Genomic DNA, 22,253 nt, shown 5'->3' with positions numbered 1-22,253 from the left:
CACCATGGCAACAGAGCACTATAAATTAGTATGAATGGGTGACACCGCATAGCTCCACCCACCGCTGGTAATAGTTTATTCCTACTGGTGGAAGGAGTGTCACATACAAGCAATTAGCGGTCTTTCCACGCGGTGTTTCCGGCTCTACATGCTCTTCTGTTGTCATATATGACCAATACGTGTGGACAATTATTTTTATTTATTTCTTTAAACTTCAGCACTGGCCTGTTTTTTATTTTTTTATTATTTTTTGCAACAGAGCACTATATATTAGTATGAAGGGTGACGCCGTATAGCTCCACCCACCGCTGACGAAGTCCTGATAGGATGTAACGTACGTACCGGGGAGGAGCTTATTGCGGACGTCACCGGCGTCCACCCTGGGCTGTTTGTTTTTGCTTTACACATTCATTCTAATGAATTTGTTCATTCATTTCATCCATTCATTTCATTCTAAGTGTATCTTGTGCTGTGAACGGCGCAGCTTTTGTCTGGATATTCTTATTGCCCACTACTGGCATCTTGTGGTGTAAAGCAGTATTCACAGCAATTCACTGCCATTCAGTAATTCAATCACAGAACTGTGAACTTTGAAACTGAAAGATTTTTTTTATTTTTTTGTGTTATATAAAAACTTCTTCATTCTCTTCATTTTTTAAATGAATATTTTAATAAAGCGATCTGTTTATTGCTACACTTAGATCGTTTTATATATATATATATATATATATATATATATATTTTTTTACTTTCATTGGAGTTTTTCCTGGACTTTTCTGTTCATATATACCTACCTACCTACTTATTATTATTATTATATTATTATTATACAGGTTTTATATAGCGCCAACAGTTTGCTCAGCGCTTTACAACATGAGGGCAGACATTACATTTACATTACAATTTGGTACAAGAGGAATCAGAGGGCCCGGCTCGTTAGAGCTTACAGTCTAAAAAGGAAGGGGTATTTGATACAAAAGGTAATAGCTGTGGGGGATGAGCTGATGGAAGAAGTAAAACAGTGTATTAGTTAGAAGCAGGATAGGCTTCTTTGAAGAGAAGGGTTTTCAGGGATCGTCTACAGATGGATAGATTAGGGGACAGTCGGACAGATTGGGGTAGGGAGTTCCAAAGGATGGGAGAAGCTCTGGAGAAATCCTGGAGGCGAGCGTGGGGGAGGAGGTGACAAGGGAGCTAGTGAGCAGGAGGTCTTGGGATGACCGTAGAGGGTGGTTTGGTTGGTATTTTGGGACTAGGTCAGTGATGTAGCGGGGGGCAGAGTTATGGATGGCTTTGTAAATTATTGTTAGTACTTTGAATTTTATTCATTGGGTGAGTGGAAGCCAGTGCAGGGATTGGTAGAGAGGGGTGGAGGACACTGAATGGAGGTCAGTGGAGGGATTGGTAGAGAGGAGTGGAGGACACTGAATGGAGGCCAGTGGAGGGATTGGCAGAGAGGAGTGAAGGACACTGAATGGAGGGATTGGTAGAGAGGGGTGGAGGACACTGAATGGAGGCCAGTGGAGGGATTGGAAGAGAGGGGTGGGAGGACACTGAATGGAGACCAGTGGAGGGATTGGTAGAGAGGGGTGGAGGACACTGATTGGAGGCCAGTGGAGGGATTGGCAGAGAGGGGTGGAGGACACTGAATGGAGGCCAGTGGAGGGATTGGCAGAGAGGGGTGGAGGACACTGATTGGAGGCCAGTGGAGGGATTGGCAGAGAGGGGTGGAGGACACTGAATGGAGGCCAGTGGAGGGATTGGAAGAGAGGGGTGGGAGGACACTGAATGGAGACCAGTGGAGGGATTGGTAGAGAGGGGTGGAGGACACTGAATGGAGATCAGTGGAGGGATTGGTAGAGAGGGGTGGAGGACACTGAATGGAGATCAGTGGAGGGATTGGTAGAGAGGGGTGGAGGACACTGAATGGAGACCAGTGGAGGGATTGGTAGAGAGGGATGGAGGACACTGAATGGAGGCCAGTGGAGGGATTGGCAGAGAGGGGTGGAGGACACTGAATGGAGGTCAGTGGAGGGATTGGTAGAGAGGAGTGGAGGACACTGAATGGAGACCAGTGGAGGGATTGGTAGAGAGGGGTGGAGGACACTGAATGGAGGTCAGTGGAGGGATTGGTAGAGAGGGGTGGAGGACACTGAATGGAGGTCAGTGGAGGGATTGGTAGAGAGGAGTGGAGGACACTGAATGGAGACCAGTGGAGGGATTGGTAGAGAGGGATGGAGGACACTGAATGGAGGTCAGTGGAGGGATTGGTAGAGAGGGGTGGAGGACACTGAATGGAGACCAGTGGAGGGATTGGTAGAGAGGGGTGGAGGACACTGAATGGCTGGTAAGGTGGATGAGTCTGGCAGCGGCATTCATTATGGACTGGAGAGGGGATAGTCTGTGTAAAGGTCATCCAACGAGGAGGGAGTTGCAGTAGTCGAGGCAAGAGATGACCAGGGAGTGAATTAGAAGCTTGGTGGTGTCATTAGTTAAAAAGGGGCGTATTCTGGAAATGTTGCGGATGTTGAGGCGGCATGATTTGGACAGGGATTGTATGTGGGCCTGAAAGGACAGTTCGGAGTCTAAGGTTACCCCTGGCACCCTGGCATGTGCGGATGGACTGATAGATGTGCCATTGATCTTGACAGAGAAGTCGGGGGAAGGGGTACGTGGGGGAGGAAATATTAAGAGCTCAGTTTTAGATAGATTAAGTTTGAGGAAGTGGTGTGACATCCAGGCTGATATGTCTGTTAGTAGATCAGTGATGCGTGAGGAGATTGATGGGGTGAGCTGAGGGGTAGAGAGATAGATTTGGGTGTCATCAGCATATAAATGGTAGTGAAAGCCATGGGAGGCGATCAGCTGACCCAGGGAGGACGTGTAGATCGAGAATAGTAGAGGTCCAAGGACAGAACCTTGGGGGACCCCAACGGAAAGGGGAGTTGGAGAAGAGGAAGCGGAGTTGTAAGTGACACTGAAGGTGTGATGAGATAGGTAAGATTCAAACCAACGGAGAGGGCAGCCATGGAGACCAAGCACATTGAGTTTTTTTGAGGAGGAGGAGGTGGTCAACTGTATCAAAGGCAGCAGAAAGGTCCAAGAGTAAGAGTACGGAATAATGACCGTTGGTTTTGGCTGTTAGTGAGTTTTAGAAGGGCAGTTTCTGTGGAGTGCTGTGGGCGAAATCCAGACTAAAGGGGATCGAGAAGGTTATTTTCAATGAGATGGTCGCTCAGTCGGTTGTAGACTAAACGTTCAAGGAGTTTGGAGACATAAGGGAGTAAAGAGATGGGTCTTAGGTTGTTAAGATTGGTGGGGTCTGAGGCCTTTTTTGGTATGGGAGTGACTAGTGCATGTTTTAGAGGGTTGGGGAAGATGCCAGTAGAGAGAGAGAGGTTGAAGATATGAGTTAAGGAGTGTAGGATTGAGTCAGATGGTGACCGTAGTATTTGAGAAGGAACAGGGTCCAGGGGGCAGGAGGTTAGGTGGGCATTAGAAAAAAGTTCAGTGACTTCCTCTATAGTAGCTGGGTCAAAAAAGGAAAGTATTGATTGTGCAGGAGGACAGGGAGTGTAAGGTGAGGGAGATGTCTGTAGAGCGGAGATCTCCAGACGAATCGTCTCAGTCTTATTTTTGAAGTGATAAGCAATCTCCTGGGCAGTGAGTAAGTTAGTGGGTGGGGGTAATGGAGGACGAAGTAGAGTGGTAAAGGTAGAAAAGAGTTGACGGGGACTGGGTGAGAGGGTGTTAATGAGAGTGATAAAGTAGGTCTGTTTGGCAGTGTGGAGGCAGGAATGGTATTTTTGGAGGGCAGATTTATATCGGCCGAAGTCTTGCTGTGACTTAGTTTTACCCCACAGACGCTCAAGAGCACGGCTACGTTTTTTGAGGCTTCTGGTATTGTCTGTCTGCCAGGGTTGCAGCGGCCGGGGCCCAATTCTGTGCGTAGTGAGGGGGGCCAGGGTATCCAGGGTGGGTGACAATGAACTGTTGTAGACAGAAGTAGCCAAGTTGGGGCAGGACAAGGAGGAGATTTTGTCGTAGAGACAATCTGTAGCAGAGAAAAGAAGAGAAGGGTTAAGATGGCGAAGATTTCTACGGGTAATAGTTTGGTAGTTGGAGGGTAAGGAGGAGGCAGACAAGGAGAGATTGAAACTAATAAGGTGGTGATCAGATAGAGGGAAAGGAATATTGGAGAGGGTGTGCGGAGTGCATAGGTAGGGGAAGATGAGGTCAAGGCAATTGCCAACAGAGTGAGTGGAAGCGTTTGTCCATTGTTTTAGGTCAATAGAGGAGGTTAGGCTCAGCAGCTTAGAAGTATCGGGAGTGTTAAGATTAACAGGGATGTTGAAGTCACCAAGAATGATTGTTGGAATTTCAGAGGAGAGAAAGTAGGGTAGCCAGGCAGAAAAGTCATCAAGGAAGTTTGACACCGGTCCAGGGGGCCGATAGATCACAGCAATTCTCAATGAAACCGGAGAAAATAGGCGAATACAGTGAGCTTCAAATGAAGAGAGGGACAGAGAGGGGGGTGGATGAAGAACCTGAAAAGTGCTTTGAGGGGATAGGAGGATTCCAACACCACCTCCTTTCCGTCCACTAGGCCTGGGAGAGTCCACAGGAGGCCACCATAGGAGAGGGCAGCAGGAGAAGGAAGGTCAGATTCTTGAATCCAGGTCTCAGTAATTACAAGTAGGTTTCAGGCAGTTAGTGATAAATAGGTCATGGACGGTGGTGAGTTTGTTACAAACAGAGCGGGCATTCCAAAGGGCACAGGAGAAGGGGAGGCTGGCTCTAGGCTGAAGAGGAAAAGAAATGAGATTGTGTGGATTGCGGCTGCTAGCAGAGGATGGGTTGTGCCGGGTATGTTGGCCGAAGGTAAATGATTGGGGTCCAGGATTTGGGGAAATATCTCCAGAAGTTAGGAGAAGAAGAAGGGTGAGAGAGGCGATATGGGAGTGTGACTTATGTTGGGGGACACGTCCCAGTGGCCTGCAGGCTTTATTAGTATATGGATTTAGAGTTAGTAGGAGCTGATGAGTGCAGTAATAAGGTGAAGATAGGAGTGAGGGTGATATATATAAGCTGTGGGGGGGAGAAGGTGGGTGAAGGAGTGAGAATTTAAGCAGAGACGATGCAACTGTGAGAAGGAAGAATAGAGAGTGCGTGATACAGAGGGGTGAGATTGAGAGGAAGCATGAATAAGAGAAGAAAAGGTTTGGAGAATCAGGTCACCTGAAGTCTGTTTAATGTTCTGCTGAAGTCTGTTATGTATTTTCGCTTTGTGCAATCGCTGAAGTGCTGAGCGGAAGCGCAATACTTAATCCAATATGAATACTTTCTCCAAGATGTTAGTGGCCAATGCAACTCCTGCCTGTGCAAAACCCCTGTCATGGACACCAGAATGTGAGCAGGCACTTATTCTAAACTTATAATTGATATTGCTAAAATTACGAGTCCCCCCCGGATCTGTCTTTTAACGGGGGTGGTGGCATTTAAAGGGTTAATTGTGTAATTAGCCCAGTGACAATCGCTCTCAGGCTGCCCGCACCTATTGTGGTCCCGCAAGCTGGAAAATCTTTGTGCTGGGTGCAGCTGGGTGTGGCATTGTTACGTAAGTTACAGCGGGGTGTGAGGTTGGCCGGTCCTTTGTCACCAGTTAGCGAGGAGGGCAGGGATCTGACACCCGCGTTCATCACATATTGGTGACGAATGAGCCTTGCTGCAAAGCATTGCATCAAAGATTGTAATTAAATGCCCCTAATAAACAAGGGCTGAAAAATTGGGCTGGTGGCATCACCCAGAACCAAAAATGTTCTTCCAACATATCAGCGTAGGAGGAAGAGGATAGACAATCAACATAACAGGACAGTCACTCAGCATCAGCATAGGCAGTCTTGAAGGGATGTGAGATTTCAAAAAAAAAAATATTCAGTTACATCAGCTTCAGGTGCTTGGTAGCTGTGGGTGATCCAAGATTGATTCATCTTTATGAAGGTCAGTCGATCAACCGAGTCGGTGGACAGGCACACCCTGTGATCGGTAACAAAGTCACCAGCAGCACTGAAGGTAGTTTCTGAAAGAACGCTGGATGCAGGACAGGCCAGTAGCTCAATTGCATACTGTGCAAGATCTGGCCAGTGATCCATCCTCAAGACCCAGTAAGCCAGAGGATTTTCGGTGGGAAAGGTGTCCAAGTCTGACCTTGCCCCTAGGTATTCCTCCACCATGTAAATCAGACGCTGGCGATGGTTGCTGGAACCGATCATACCTTGGGGCTGTGGACTAAAAAATTGTCTGAAAGCATCGGTCAGACGGCCACCTTCTCCACCGCTCCTTCTGACCGATGCCTCAGCAATACGTTTTCCAGGACCAGGAGTCTGTAACCTCCCAGTCTCTGGGAACGCGTTGCACAGACCTTTCTGCAAGGCCTCCTGGAGATGTCTCATCCTCTGCTCCCTCTGCGATGGCAAGATAAGGTCGGCGACCTTAACCTTGTACCGTGGATCAAGGAGAGTGGCCAGCAAGTAATGGTCCCTCTCCTTGATCCGAAGAATACGAGGATCCTTCCGCAGGCTTTGCAGGATCAGGGAGGCCATGCGGCGTAGGTTAGCTGAGGCATTCGGTCCGGAGTTCTCTGGGTCACTAAGGACAACATGATCCGCAGCTACCTCCTCCCAGCCACGTACAAGTCCACGGGTTTCTTGGGACTGTAAATCATCCCTACAAGACTGCTGCTGCTGCTGATGCTGAGTGCCAGCCTCCACCTCCATGCTGACACAATCATCCTCCTCCTCCATCGTCCTCTTCCTGTGTGATGGGTGGGACAGCAGGAACACTGTCTGGATAAAGGGGGCCTTGAGAGGCAAGGAAGTGCTCCTCTTCCTGCCTCTGTTCTGCCTCAAGTGCCCTGTCCATTATTCCACGCAGCGTATGCTCCAACAGGTGGAAAAGAGGTACAGTGTCACTGATGCATGCACTGTCACTGTTCACCATCCTTGTAGTCTCCTCAAACGGTGACAGGACAGTGCATGCATCTACTGGTGTAGTCGCACAGGTACTCATTGATGGCCCTCTGCTGCGTGTGCAGCCTCTGCAGCATGGCCAACGTTGAGTTCCACCTGGTGGGCATGTCACATATATGGCGGTTCTTGGGCAGGTTCAACTCCTTTTGGAGCTCAGCTAGCCGAGCACAGGCATTAAATGATCAGCGGAAATGCACACAGACTTTCTTGGCCTGCTTCAGGACATCCTGTAAGCCCGGGTACCTGCCCAAGAACCGCTGCACCACCAGGTTAAGGACGTGAGCTACACAGGGCACATGGGTCAGTTGTCCCTGTCGGAGGGCGGAGAGGAGGTTGGTGCCATTGTCACAAACCACCATTCCTGGCTTAAGCTGGCATAGCGTCAACCACCTCTCGGCCTGCCCCTGCAGAGCTGACAAAATATCCGCCCCAGTGTGGCTCCTGTCCCCCAAACAAGCCAGAGCAAGCACGGCTTGGCATCGTTTTGCCTGCGTACTTGCATAGCCCCTGGAACGCCTATGGAGCACCGCTGGTTCTGAGGACAGAGCACTGGAAGAGGCCATGGAGGAAGAAGAAGAGCAGGGGGTGGAGGAGAGAGGTGTGTCACAACCAATAGTAGCATTTTGGAGGCGTGGTGGCGGAACAATCTCCAACACTACTGTACCTTGTCCTGCATCCTTCCCAGCTGCCAGAAGAGTGACCCAATGGGCCGTGAAAGACAGGTAACGTCCCTGTCCATGCCTGCTGGACCATGAGTCAGCGGTAATATGCACCTTACTGCTGACCGCCCTGTCCAGCGAGGCAAGGACATTGCCTTCCACATGCCGGTAGAGAGCCGGAATCACCTTCCGTGAGAAAAAGTGGCGTTTGGGGACCTGCCACTGAGGAACCGCACATTGTACAAACTCACGGAAGGGGGCTGAGTCTACCAACTGAAAAGGCAGCAGTTAAAATGCTAGCAATTTAGCCGAGCTAGCATTCAACCGCTGGGCATGTGGATGGCTGGGAGTGAACTTCTCTCACCGGTCCAGCAGCTGGGGCAGGGACATTTGCCTGCTATAATCGGACATGGGTGTACTGCTAGCAGAGTTCCCGGAAGCACTTGGCTGTGACACACCTAATTCTACACCTTCATTCCTCTCAGAGCAGGTTTCAGAGAGGATTGAAGGTCTAGTGGGGTTGGAGATGCCAGCTGATGAGGAGCAAGGAGAGGTCCGCTTTGTTCTTTGGTGTGGGTCTTTGAGGTACGCTTGCCAACGAGCTGCATGGCAGGTCAACATATGTCTGGTCAAGCATGTGGTGCCCAAGCGGCTTATGTTTTGGCCACGCGAGATACGCTTGAGACATATGTTGCAAATAGCAGCGGTGCGATCTGGTGCGATCTGATGCACTCGTCTCAAAAAAGGCCCACACCAAAGAACTTTTAGAATAACGCGCAGAGGCAGCGTCCTGCACAGGCGGAGCTCTGAGGTGTGATTCAGTCGGTGTGCTGCCCCTAAGCTGGCCCCCGGAGGGCATCCTGCCTCGTTGGACATGTGCCTACTCCTCCTCCTCTCTCCTACCAGGCACCCACGTGGAGTCAGTGCCCTCATCATCCCCTCCCTCTTTATCGCTGTAGCAAACCTGGCAGTATGCGGCAGCTTGTGGAACATGACTGCCAGATTGCTGTCCCTCTTGAGCATCCCCTCTCTCTGCATTCACGCTACTGCCTTCCTCTAGCTGAGTGTCATCATCAGAGCCCACAAAACACTGGGCATCCTCCTGGAGCATGTACCCAACACTGTGCTCAAAGAGTTCAGGAGACTCCTCAGGAGAACGTGTTGTGTCTGGGAAGGAGTCACTGATGATGACATTGAGAGGAGGGAAGACGATGCATTGGCAGCTGCTTTGCTAGTACTCTGAGACTGGGTGAGAGAGGATGAGGAGGATGAAGAGGGCTTGGTCATCCACTCTACCAAGTCTTCGGCATGATGCGGCTCAACGCGTCCAGCTGCCGAAAAGAAGGACAAGCTTGTCCAATGGCCACGTTCTGATGATGACGATGCACCGCGTCCACGACCAGCACTGTTGTCTCTAGACACAGAGCCTGCTTGCCCTCTTTTATTGACTCGCGCCTGTCTGTCTCTCCTTGTTGGCCTTCCAGACATGGTAATGGCCTGAAGGGAGATGGGAAAACCAGCATTTGGGTAGTGTATATTGTGCTGGAGGCACACAACACCCACTAACTCCTGCAGATGCCTTTATTATAGAACAGGAATTAAAGGGTAGATAATGGTATATACTGTGCTGTGCTGGAGGCACACAACACCAACTAACTCCTGCAGATGGCTAAATTAGAGAAGAGCTATATAGGTGGATAATGGTGTATACTGCGGTCAGGGCACACAGACAACACCCACAATCTCCTACAACTGACTGAAAGCTCTATTACAGAAGAGCAATATAGCTAGCTATATAGGTGGATATAATTGTGTATAGTGTGGTCAGGGCACGCAGACAACACCGTAAACTCCTGCAGATTGCTAAAAGCTCTATTACAGAAGAGCAAGAACACTAAATCGACTGATAATGAACAGTGTATACTGTGTTGAAGGTACACAGAGAACACCCACTAACTCCTACAGATGCCAACACACTACACAAGGCCGCCGCGCTGGTGGCCTTATATATGTGGGGCGTGTACTACACAGCCTGAGCTATGATTGGCCACAGGCAATCATGGCTCTCCTCGCTGCTGGCGCTGTGATTGGCCAAGCATGCGGGGTCACAGTGCATGCTTGGCCAATCATGAGCCAGCAATGCACTGCGATGGCGCAGTGCATTGTGGGCCATGAGCGCCACACGAATTTGGCGCGAATGGCCCATAACGTTCGGTATTCGCCGAACATGCGAACAGCCGATGTTCGAGTCGAACGTATGTTCAAGTCGAACATCAAGCTCATCCCTACAGGAGATACCTAGAAATAATAAAGAAATAAGTTTGTGATAACTCTGTGTGAATATGAGCAGCAAAACAACTTCATTCTTCTAGCATTATATAAAGAAGGGAATGCGCGGCACTGAACACTTTAATAATTTGCAGTGTGACGAATCTGCCATCTCCATTACGAACGCTAGTTTTACCAGACCGAGCGGTTCCGTCTTGTACTGGATTCTGAGCATGCGTGATTTTTTGGCATGTCGGAATTGCATACACATGATCGGAATTACTGATAGAAAGTTTTTCCGTCGGGAAAATTCAGAACATGCTATCAATGTTTGGTTGGAGGAAATTCGGACGGCTAAATTCTGATGGAGCGTACACACGGTCGCATTTTCCGGTGAAAAGCTCTCATCGGTGTTTTTCTGGCCGGAATTCCGATCGTGTGTACGTGGCATCAGAAGAGGTTTCCTCAGCCTCCCGTGTACATTAGGCCTCGTTCTCTGCATGTCGGGGTGTTGGGGTGTGTTTTTTGGGGTACAAAGGCTGCAGTATATGCCGTGTATAGTGTAAGCTCTGACTTTATACAACCAAATCCCTTTTCATCATGATGTACTCATCTCCACTTTTCATCTCAATGCTTCTCCACATCCGTCTTCCCCTCTTTCTCTCTTCTAATGTTGGAGGTATAATTCTCATTACTACTGCAAAACGAATCTCCTCCCTTCTGTACTCTGATCTCCGTGTCTATAATATTCATCCAGCCTCACCCTGTGTAGGAGGAAGTCACCCCTCCCCCATCCACATTCCTCTCTGGTGTCAGAGACTTTCAGTCTCGTTTCTCTTCTGCTGTCAGCGATGGCGTCTGGTGATCTGAGAGCCGAGATGAAATGTTCCCTCTGTCTGAACATTTATAACGATCCTGTAATCCTGAGATGTGGACACAACTTCTGCCGGGTCTGTATTGATCGTGTGCTGGATGCACAGGGGGGGTCTGGAGGATATTCCTGTCCTGAATGTAGAGAGAAGTTTCCGGATCGGTCTGCACTGCAGAAGAACATGAAACTACGTAACATAGCAGAGACTTTCCTGTCCACTCAGCCAGACCGAGAGGAGTCCGGGGTCTTCTGTACTTACTGTGTGGACTCTCCTGTACCTGCTGTTAGATCCTGTCTGCTCTGTGAGGCATTTCTATGTGATAAACACCTGAGAGTCCACAAAAAGTCCCCAGAACACGTCTTATGTGACCCCACCTTGTCCATGGAGAGCAGGAAATGCCCCGTCCATAAGAAGATCCTGGAGTATTACTGCACTGAGGATGAGACCTGTATCTGTATATCTTGTTGTATGATTGGAGAACACACAGGACATAAGATGAAGTCACTGGATGAGGCTTCTGAGAAGAAGAAGGAGACACTGAGCAATGTTCTGCAGAATCTTCTGACAAAGAGAGAGGAGACGGAGGAAAGAGTCCAGAGTCTTCAGGAACACCGGAGGAAAGTAGAAGAAGAAGCAGCTGGTGACACCGAGAGAGTCACTGCCCTGTTTAGAGATCTCAGGAGACGTCTGGAAGAGCTGGAGAAGAGAGTCCTGAGGGACATCTCCGGGAGGGCAGAGCGGATCTCCATCTCCATCCGGGATCTGGAAATAAAGGAGGAGCTGTCCAGGAAGTTGCGTCACATTGAGGAGCTGTGTAACGTGACGGATCCACTGACTGTCTTACAGGAATCAGACAGAGGTGACTTGTGTGATACTGAGGATGGAGATAATGAGGAGCGAGAGAGACATGAGGAGCTCCTCCATGATGGAGGGGGTCTGGGTGTGGCGGGGGTCTTACACACAGGTTTATCTGATATAATAACAGAGGTAAATGTATACTCCTATATACAGGGAGCTGCAGACATATTACTGGATGGAAACACAGCTCATAATATTCTACAGATATCAGATGACAGGAAAACTGTATCCGGGTCATATAGAAAACAGAATCGCCCAGAAACACCAGAGAGATTCCAGGATTATCCTCAGGTGATGAGCAGTCAGAGGTTCTCCTCAGGGAGACATTACTGGGAAGTGGATGTCGGGGGGTCTGATATGTGGACAGTCGGGATGTGTTACCCCAGTATAGAGAGGAGAGGGGGGGAGTCATGGATTGGATATAATAAGAAGTCCTGGGGATTGCACAGGAATAATAATCAGTATAAAGTGAGACATGACAGTAAAGTGACCCTCTTACCCCCCAATCCCTCCAGTAACAGAGTCAGGATAGATCTGGATTATGAGGCCGGGCGGATCTCCTTTTATGATCTGTGTGACCCGATCCGACATCTCCACACCTTCACCACCACCTTCACTGAGCCCCTCCATGCTGGGATATGGATATGGAGAGGTTGTATAAAGATATGTGGGGGGAGGCGGGAGATGTGAGAACTCCGCCCACCGTCTGGTGATGTCACACAAAGCATTGGAATTCATTTAAAGTGTAACTCCACTTTTGTTGATAAATAAACATTCCCCTCGGGGTGATCTCTGTACATTGTAAGGATCAGAACAACCTTTCTTGTAGATTCCCACCTTTTATTATTCTGAAAAAAAATCCCTGTTTGTTCCTCTCTGCCTCTGTCCTGAGTGGGTCTAATGGGCGGGGTTTCATAATGATCAGTCAGCTGTGCACCTGCAGGGCTCTAATGAGGAAAGGGGCGGGGTCTGCATCCCTTTAGATGTGATTTCCTATTGGAAATATCTCTTCCAGAAATGACATTTGTGTTGCAGGGGATGCCTGAAATCTGACTTGTATCTTAGTGCAGACTTCTGGGGAAATCAGTCAGCCAATCACACAAGCAGGAAATGATGTGTCTGGGGGGTATGGTCAGTACACTCTCTGTGTACACAGCGCCTCCAGGTGGCCATATTGTATTTACAGGAAATTACAGATTGAAAAGGAAAGGTCATTTTTAATAACATCCAATTACAATATGAATTGTGTCCCGATTGTATGCGCTGGATTGTTTTTTCTTTATTTGATATCCCCCCACAAAAGTGGAGTTACCCTTTACTATTCATCCAATAGTATATAGCAGTGGGCGGGGCTTCAGTCTCTGGAAGGTGTTTCTACTATAAATAAATGTGAGATTTCTTATTGATGGCTGTGATTGGGTAGAATATCTGTCCAATTACTGGAGTAAAGCCGGATACACACTATACAACTTTTGTTGTTTGATTTCCTTTAGATTTCCCTTCAACTACGTAGTACAAGGGCCTTCCTGATTGGATAGAAATGAAAAGTGTTTAGGTGTGACCTCATATTATACGGTTCTGGTAAATCTACAGAAGATTGTATAGTGTGTGTCCAGCTTTAGGCCTGATTCACATCGATGGCATTTTTAGTGCTTTTTTGCATTTTGCAGATTTGCCCTACAGAACGTCTTCCATAGGAAACCATGTTATATGGACTGTAGTGCAAATCTACAAAATGTAAAAATGATCCATGACCATGATCAGACATGGCGGGTGGGGTACGGTCACTGTGAATGGATGGGGTCCCCTCTCCTCTCTCTCCTCCCGCCCCTCCCCCACATGTGATCCCTCTGTGCGGGGTGGCAGCCTGCCAGGTTTTTTCTTCTATCCGGGGCCCCATTAGAGAGATTTCTCCTCATTTCCTGTCCCGGTGACATTTATCTAGACAGGAAATGAGGGAACTCTCCACCAGGAACACAGACTGATATAAGAATGATCTGTTTAGTATAATAAGGAAGGGGAAGGTTTGGAGCCCCTGTCAGGTTTTTATATGTCTGTGTCCCATTGTCACCAGGACAGGAAGTGAGAGGAAATCTCTCTAAGGGAGCCCCGGTCTACCCCTCCCCCACCAGAGAAGACGATATTCTACAGAGACACGTCATACATTAGTCTGGTAATATGTAGAATAGACGGGAAGAGGGTGAGAGCGGGGAACATTTTGTGGACAATAATCAAATGCAGGCCGAGGCTCTAACACAAATATAAATATACGTTTTTTAGAATATATATATTGTTTTCTTCTTTTCTTTTTTCTTCTTATTTTCTTTTTTAAAATAAGATAAGGACACATGGAGTCTTGGGATAAGTCACCATTTATGAAGTTTTTTCTAGGCTAGCAGAAAGTATTTTTCCCTTGTAAAAATTGTCAGCTAGAAGAAACATCACAAAACATCCTGTCATCTAAAAGTCATCCTAGTGACTGATTAGCTGCTGGATTGCTTTTACAGGCAGCGGAAGAGGACATCCCCTCCCCTCCCCTCCCTTCCCTTCCCCCTCCCGCTGCCTCTCCAGGCTCTCCTGTGTGATCGGGGAGCCCGGTACTCCATCCGACAATGCTTCCCCATTTTCCATAGAGCTGGCTGTGGACTGGATGGTCCCCGGTCATCTCTATGATCCTGGGAGGCCGGAAGTGACATTGTGATGTCACTTCCTGTTCTGGCAGATGTAAACACCTCCATTTTTTTCCCTGGAAAGCAGAGATCAATGATTTTTTTTATCTCATACTTTCCAGGGTAGAGGAGAGATCTGAGGTCTTATAGACCCAACATCTCTCCATAAAGAGGACCTGTCATGTCTTATTTCTACCACAAGGGATTTCTTGTCATAGCAATAAAATTGATAAAAAAATAAATACAGAAATTAAAGGACAGTTTAAAAAAAATATATAATAATAATAATAATACATATTATTTTAAGTGTCCCCACCCCCTGTGCTCACACGCTTATTTAAGTCACGCCCACATATGTAAATAGTGATTGCCCCACACATGTGAGATGTCACCACAAACGTTATAGTGAGAGCGATAATTCTATCACCAGATCTCCTCTGTAACTCTAATCTGCTAACCTGTAAAAAAAAATATTAAATTGTTGCCTATGGAGATGAAGTATCGTTTGGCGCCATTTTACGATCGTGTGCAATTTGAAAGCTTGACATGTTTGGTATCTATTTACTCAGCATAACATTATCTTTTATATTATAGCAAAACTTGGCTTATCGATTGTGTTATTTGCATTAAAATTCATTAAAGTGTATTTTTCCCAAACAATTTGTGTTTCAAAAATTGCAGTGTAAATACCGTGAGACATAAAAGAAATTGTATCAACTGCCATTTTATTCTGTAGGGCCTCTGCTTAAAAAAAAAAAAGAAATATATATATATATATATATATATATATGTTTTCATATTATAGTTCTTCTCTTTATAGTACTTGGCAGTGTTACAGAGAGCTATGGAAGGGGGTTCCTTATCACAGTGGTTCTCACCCTCAGTCCTCAACTCCCCCCAACAGGCCACGGGGGCTCCCTGCTGGACCGTAGAAAGAAGTTCACTCCCAGCCATCCACATACCCAGCGGTTGAATGCTAGCTTGGCTAAATTGCTAGTAGACTCGGCCCCCTTCCGTGAGTTTGTACAATGTGCGGTTCCTCAGTGGCAGGTTCCCAAATGCCACTTTTTCTCATGGAAGGCGATTCCGGCTCTCTACCGGCATGTGGAAGGCAATGTCCTTGCCTCGCTGGACAGGGAAGTCAGCGGTAAGGTGCATATTACCGCTGACTCATGGTCCAGCAGGCATGGACAGGGACGTTACCTATCTTTCATGGCCCATTGGGTCACTCTTCTGGCAGCTGGGAAGGATGCAGGACAAGGTGCAGTAGTGTTGGAGGTTGTTCCACCACCACGCCTCCAAAATGCTAGTATTGGTTGTGACACACCTCTCTCCTCCACCCCCTCCTCTCCGCCCTCCAACAGGGACAACTGACCCATGTGCCCTGTGTGGCTCACGTCCTTAACCTGGTGGTGCAGCAGTTTTTGGGCAGGTACCCCGGCTTACAGGATGTCCTGAAGCAGGCCAGGAAAGTCTGTGTGCATTTCCTCCGATCATTTAATGCCTGTGCTCAGCTGGCTGAGCTCCAAAAGAAGTTGAACCTGCCCAAGAACCGCCTTATATGTGACATGCCCACCAGGTGGAACTCAACGTTGGCCATGCTGCAGCGGCTGCACACGCAGCAGAGGGCCATCAATGAGTACCTGTGCAACTACGGCACCAGGACAGGGTCAGGGGAGCTTGGTTTTTTCTCACCACGACAGTGGCGCATGATCAGGGATGCATGCACTGTCCTGTCACTGTTTGAGGAGGCTACAAGGATGGTGAGGAGTGACAGTGCATGCATCAGTGACACTGTACCTCTTCTCCACCTGTTGGAGCATACGCTGCATGGAATAATGGACAGGGCACTTGAGGCAGAACAGAGGCAGGAAGAGGAGGACTTGTCTCTCAAGGCCCCCTTTATCCAGACAGTGTTCCTGCTGTCCCACCCATCACACAGGAGGAGGAGGAGGATGATTGTGTCAGCATGGAGGTGGAGGCTGGCACTCAGCAGCAGCAGTCTTGTAGGGATGATTTACAGTCCCATGAAACCCGTGGACTTGTACGTGGCTGGGAGGAGGTAGCTGCGGATCATGTTGTCCTTAGTGACCCAGAGGATTCCTGACCGAATGCCTCAGCTAAGCTACGCTGCATGGCCTCCCTGATCCTGCAAATCCCGCGGAAGGATCCCCGTATTCTTCGGATCAAGGAGAGGGACCATTACTGGCTGGCCACTCTCCTTGATCCACGGTACAAGGGTAAGGTCGCCGACCTTATCTTGCCATCGCAGAGGGAGCAGAGGATGAGACATCTCCGGGAGGCCTTGCAGAAAGGTCTGTGCAATGCGTTCCCAGAGACTGGGAGGTTACAAACTCCTGGTCCTGGACAACGTGTTGCTGAGGCATCGGTCAGAAGGAGCGGTGGAGAAGGTGGCCGTCTGATCGATGCATTCAGACAATTTTTTAGTCCGCAGCCCCAAGGTATGATCGGTTCCAGCAACCATCGCCAGCATCTGATTTACATGGTGCAGGAATACCTAGGGGCAAGGTCAGACTTGGACACCTTTCCCACCAAAAATCCTCTGGCTTACTGGGTCCTGAGGATGGATCACTGGCCAGAGCTTGCACAGTATGCAATTGAGCTACTGGTCTGTCCCGCATCCAGCATTCTTTCGGAACTCACCTTCAGTGCTGCTGGTGGCTTTGTAACCGATCACAGGGTGTGCCTGTCCACTGACTCAGTTGATCGACTGACCTTCATAAAGATGAATCAGTCTTGGATCACCACCAGCTACCAAGCACCTGAAGCTGATCTAACCATTTTTTTTGAAATGTCACATCCCTTCAAGACTGCCTATGCTGAGTGACTGTCCTGTTATGGTGACTGTCTATCCTCTTCCTCCTCCGCTGATATCTTGGAAAAACATTTTTGGTTCTGAGTGATGCCACCAGCCCAATTTTTCAGCCCCTGTTTAACAGGGGCGTGTAATTACAATTTTTTATGCAATGCTTTGCAGCAGGGCTCATTCCTGCACTCCAACTAGAGTATCTGGGAGAGGTTGCAGTGTTGTGGCACCAGCAAGCAGTGCCCAAGGCCCACTTTTTCAGCCCCTGTTTAACAGGGGCATGTAATTACAATTCTTGATATAATATTTCACAGCAGGGCCCGTTCCTGTGCCCACCGAGAGTAACTGTGAGGACTTATAGTGTTGTGGCACCAGCACCACAACCACCAAAGGCCCAATTTTTCTACCACTGTTCAACAATGGCATGTAATTACAATTCTTGATATAATCGTTCACAGCAGGGCGCTCCAGCGCCCACCAAGAGTCACTTTGAGGGCTTACAGTGTTGTGACAACACCAACACCTTGTTCCGCCATTTCTGCAGAGCATATAGGGCAGGCCCCTACTTTCAAACATCCAATTTACAAACATCTCCTACTTGCAAACGGAAGGAGACAACAGCAAGTGAGATGAAAAAAGATGGACGACAAAACAAATTATACAGGGGTGATAACCCTTCCCTATGTTTTCCAAAAAGCTTAAAAATATTTTTTTTGACTGGAGCTACACTTTAAAAATGTACCAGTTCAAAATTACAAACAGATTCAACTTAACACAACAAACCTACACAGTCCCTGTCTTGTTTGCACCGCCTGTATACTGCTGTTCTGAGTATATAGGGCCTGGGGGCCACACGCATTTCCTTTTTTTAATATGGGTACGGGGTTCCCCTTAATATGCGTACAAGACCCAAAGGGGCTGGTAATGGGCAGGGAGGGCTACCCATGCCATTTTTCTCAATGATTTTCATCCATATTGCCGGAACCAGATATAACATTAAAACCGCAAGCAGTTTTAAATGACGTTATTTCCGTTAAATGTCATTTTGTGCAGGGACTGTTCTAAATACGGGAAACACGTGGCACTTCACAGGCATACTATAGACACCCCCCAGGCACCATATTTAAAGGCATATTTCACTTTTTTTTCACGTTAATTGTCATTAAAATCAGTGCTCCCGAAAAAACTGCAATTTTTCAAAACATTTTAGGCATTGACCCATGTCTCCGGGGGCAGGAGGCGGGTCCCCAACCCCTTTTTAGGACAACATCTTGTATATTAGCCGTTAAAATTAGCACTTTTTATTTTGAATGTTTGAGTCCCATAGACTTCAATGGGGTTCTAAAGTTCGCACAAATTTTTGGTCAGATCGAAAGTTCTGGTGCGAACCGAACTGGGGGTTGTTCGGCTCATCCCTAATCATTAGCATTGAGAAAAAAAAATTAAGAAAAAAAAATGTGTGGGGGTCCCCGAAATTCCATACCAGGCCCTTCAGGTCTGGTATGGATATTAAGGGGAACCTCGCACCAAAAAAAAAAAAAAATAGCGTGGGGGTCCCTCTCAAAATCCATACCAGACCCTTATCCGAGCATGCGTCCTGGCAGGCCGCAGGAAAAGAGGGGGGGTGAGAGAGCACCCCCCTCCTGAACAATACCAGGCCACATGCCCTCAACATTGGGAGGGTGCTTTGAGGTAGCCCCTCAAAGCACCTTGTCCCCATGTTGATGAGGACAAGGGCCTCATCCCAACAACACTGGCCGGTGGTTGTGGGGGTCTGCGGGCAGAGGGGGCTTATCAGAATCTGGAAGCCCCCTTTAACAAGGGGACCCCCACATCCCGGCCTCCCCCTGTGTGAAATGGTAAGAGGGTACAAAAGTACAAGGTGCTTTTTTGAAAGAATTTTTCTTTAAATACAAAAATCCATTATCATATTACTAAGTCTCTGATTCTCAATGCAATACAGGCAGATCCTGGCTGGTAAGAGATATAAAAATACCTTGATGGGGGGATGAAAATCTTAGGAAGTAGACATTTCTATGCAGACTTGGCAACTCCCACATGTGAAAAAAATATTTTTTTTGAAAGAATTTTTTCTTTAAATACAAAAATCCATTATCATTTGGAACTCCTGATGCTGAACTCCCATTTTTGGGGTCCCTAGGGAACCAGACCGAGAAGGTTATTGGAGAGAAAAAAAATCATGAAATCATTGGCATGCACATTCCTTCGAGAAGTATTTAACACGCAATATTAATCCGTTTGGTTTACGAATTCAAATCTTTCCTACCATGGAACACCTAGAACCATCTTGTAAGGAAGCGCGGGAAAAGAACTTATCGGCCTGCTCTGCGGACATGATGTCCTTGTTGATACAGGAGTACAAAAGGCTGATAGAACAAATTGATAGGGAACTTGAAACTCTCTATGTACGATTAATTCCCTGTAAAACACATGCTTCCTATGCACAGATGGAGAACGATCGAAATGTCCATCTAGAGCAGTTCAGTACAGGCATCTTGGTGAAAAAAAGAGAAAAAAAAATATTGAGGGATCAGGCCGATTTTGCGGGAAAATAAAGGCATACAACTGGAAAAAACATTCAAATAAAACCCAAATGAAAGTTTAAGGCAAAGATCTTCCAACAATGACCCAGAATTATCAGAGGCATCATCACGCTCCTCGTTTTCCTCTAGAGGACAATCTGCAACAAACAGGTTCAGAAAGTCCAAGAGAAAACCCAACAATAGTGATGTGAGTGACAAATCACAAAACAAACGAGTTACTGAAATGCTGAATGTGGGGGTGAACCCGGGTACCCCCCCAATGATACAGGGGAATACCCCAATGACGAGAAATACAGGGCCAATGAGACCCCAATCAGATACAAACTTACTCTTTCCCGGAATGTCTGTTATAGGTAACAAAGCACCACCTTACGTTACACGGGATGATCACTCTGTGATGGGAGCTACCAGCATGGAGTCACAATGAAATACAGACGAGGTAAGCAAACCTCAACCTTCTTCTACTCATTCTAATTTGGATTGAAATGTGGTCAATTTATCTACTTATGTGTTGTCAGATATTGAAGTAAAAGTTCTCTCTCTCGGGGCTTGAGCTTTTGCCCCAAAACCAGGACTTGAATAAATTCGAGGCAATTCGAGGATTTGCAGTTATTCGCTCGCAAACTGATCCTCAAACAATTCTATTCCAGGGAAATACCCGCTGAGCCCGAATTTCCACTCTGACGAGCTCAAAGCTCTTGATGCGCTTGTCAGTTTGTTGGAGGAAAACGAGGCTCCGGATTTGATTGATCAGATCAACTAGACATGTGCAAAAGGAAAAAATTTGTTTAGTTTGGTTTTAATTCATTAATTAATTAGTCATATTCGTTAAATTTGTTTTCGGATTTCGGTTTTGTTTCGTTTTCTACCGAATTCAAAAAATCGGTCGCATTCGAAAATATTTCAACCAAATTCGAAATAATTTCTACCGGATTCGAAACTTTCAACCGCATTCGAAAATATTTTGCGACCCGAGTTTAGGGCCATGTATCTCGTGGTCACTTCGTGCTAGAAACCCCAAATTTGGAGATGTTGTAGTGCTAGTTCTATTGCGTTTGCATACCAAATTTGGTGTTTCTAGCTATTAGTGACAACGACATACGTGGCCCCAAAGTCGGGTCACAAAATGTCATTCTCTGCTGCAGAAAAGTGCTTGACATTTTGCAACCCGAATTTGGGGTGCCGTAACTCGGGGTCATCTGGAGAGAGAAACCCCAAATTTGGAGATATGGTAGTGCTAGGTCTACTGTGTTTGCATACCAAATTTGGGGTTTATAAATACAAGTGGCCCCGAGTTACGGGGCCCCAAAGTCGGGTTGCAAAATGTCAAGCACTTTTCTGCAGCAGAACAAATTCGAAAAATGACATTTTGCGACCCGAATTTGGGGTCACTTATATCTAGAAACACCGATGTTGTAGTGCTATTTCTACTGTGTTTGCATACCAAATTTGGGGTTTCTAGATACAAGTGGCCCCGAGATACGTGGTCCCAAATTCGGGTTGCAAAACGTCATTTTTCTAATTTGATTCGAATTTTGTCCGAATTGGGTTGAATTCGTTAGCATTGTAATTCGGCAATTCGGATGCATCCGAATGTCCGAATAATGAAAATTCGTCGGAATTTCGATTCAGAACAAAACGAAATGCACATGTCTAAGATCGACCTGGAGCATTTGCTGGGTCGCTTTGATCAGTTGGAGCCTCCTCCCATGCCTGCATTTAAAAAATAAATCAGACAAGTTTCCTTCTTTAAGTTCCAATTCAAACATATTGGCATCCGTAAAAACGAGTAGGCACTGAGATATGTAAAATGAAGACCACCAACATGGGTGCGGATAATCATTTTTCAGCAGAGGAAAAAAAGTTTGCTCTGAAAACTCTGAAGGACCGTACAGACATAACGATAAAGCCCTCTGACAAGGGGGGCCACATCGTTATCATGGATAATACGGGATATGTCGAGATGAAAATACTGGACAACAAACAATGGTATCGCAAAATCAGTGCGAATAAAAAATCGTGAGATTCAACCGGGAATTTAATTCCTTGGTGGATCGGGGCCTTTCATCAGCACATTATCACTAAGTCCGAATGGGAGTTTATAGAATTGAACAACCTAAAATTGCCACGTTTTATTCGTTACCTAAGCTGCACAAGAGTATCCAGTGCCCTACAGGTAGACCCATTGTACCGGGCAATGGGTCACTATCTGAAAATCTCAGTGCCTTTGTGGATGGATATTTACGTCCTCTTGTAATCAATATTCCAAGCTATTTACGTGATACTCTTCACTTGTTGCAGGTATTGGATGGTCTGTGTATTCCCTCCACGTCGATATTGGTATCAATCGATGTGGAGGCACTATACAGCTCCATACCACATGACACTGGCTTAGCAAACATCAAGCGTGCCATCCTTCGGGATGGCAGGTATGATGGAAAAATGGTTGAATTTTTGTTGGGCTCCCTGGAATATATCTTACAACGCAGCCACTTTACCTTTGACGGC

General features: G+C 47.0%; 1 protein-coding gene across 1 annotated transcript; it reads left to right on the top strand.

The window, feature by feature from the left end:
- Positions 1–10,779: 10,779 nt before the first annotated feature.
- LOC143986536 (E3 ubiquitin-protein ligase TRIM39-like) lies at positions 10,780–15,014 on the top strand. The gene has a single exon (XM_077484896.1). It carries the CDS (start codon positions 10,807–10,809, stop codon positions 12,373–12,375), a length of 1,569 nt encoding a protein of 522 aa, XP_077341022.1. The 5' UTR covers positions 10,780–10,806; the 3' UTR covers positions 12,376–15,014.
- Positions 15,015–22,253: the final 7,239 nt, after the last annotated feature.

This window comes from Lithobates pipiens, unplaced genomic scaffold (genome assembly GCF_037356315.1).
Source record: "Lithobates pipiens isolate NorthernLeopardFrog02 unplaced genomic scaffold, aLitPip1_a1.2 Scaffold_167, whole genome shotgun sequence".
Lineage (NCBI taxonomy): Eukaryota > Metazoa > Chordata > Amphibia > Anura > Ranidae > Lithobates > Lithobates pipiens.
Note: the sequence above shows the minus strand (reverse complement) of the source record. Positions and strands in the feature narration are given on the sequence as shown.

Coding starts and splice junctions, on each gene's coding strand:
- LOC143986536 (XM_077484896.1), top strand. CDS start 10,807: ATGGCGTCTGGTGATCTGAGAGCCGAGATGAAATGTTCCCTCTGTCTG.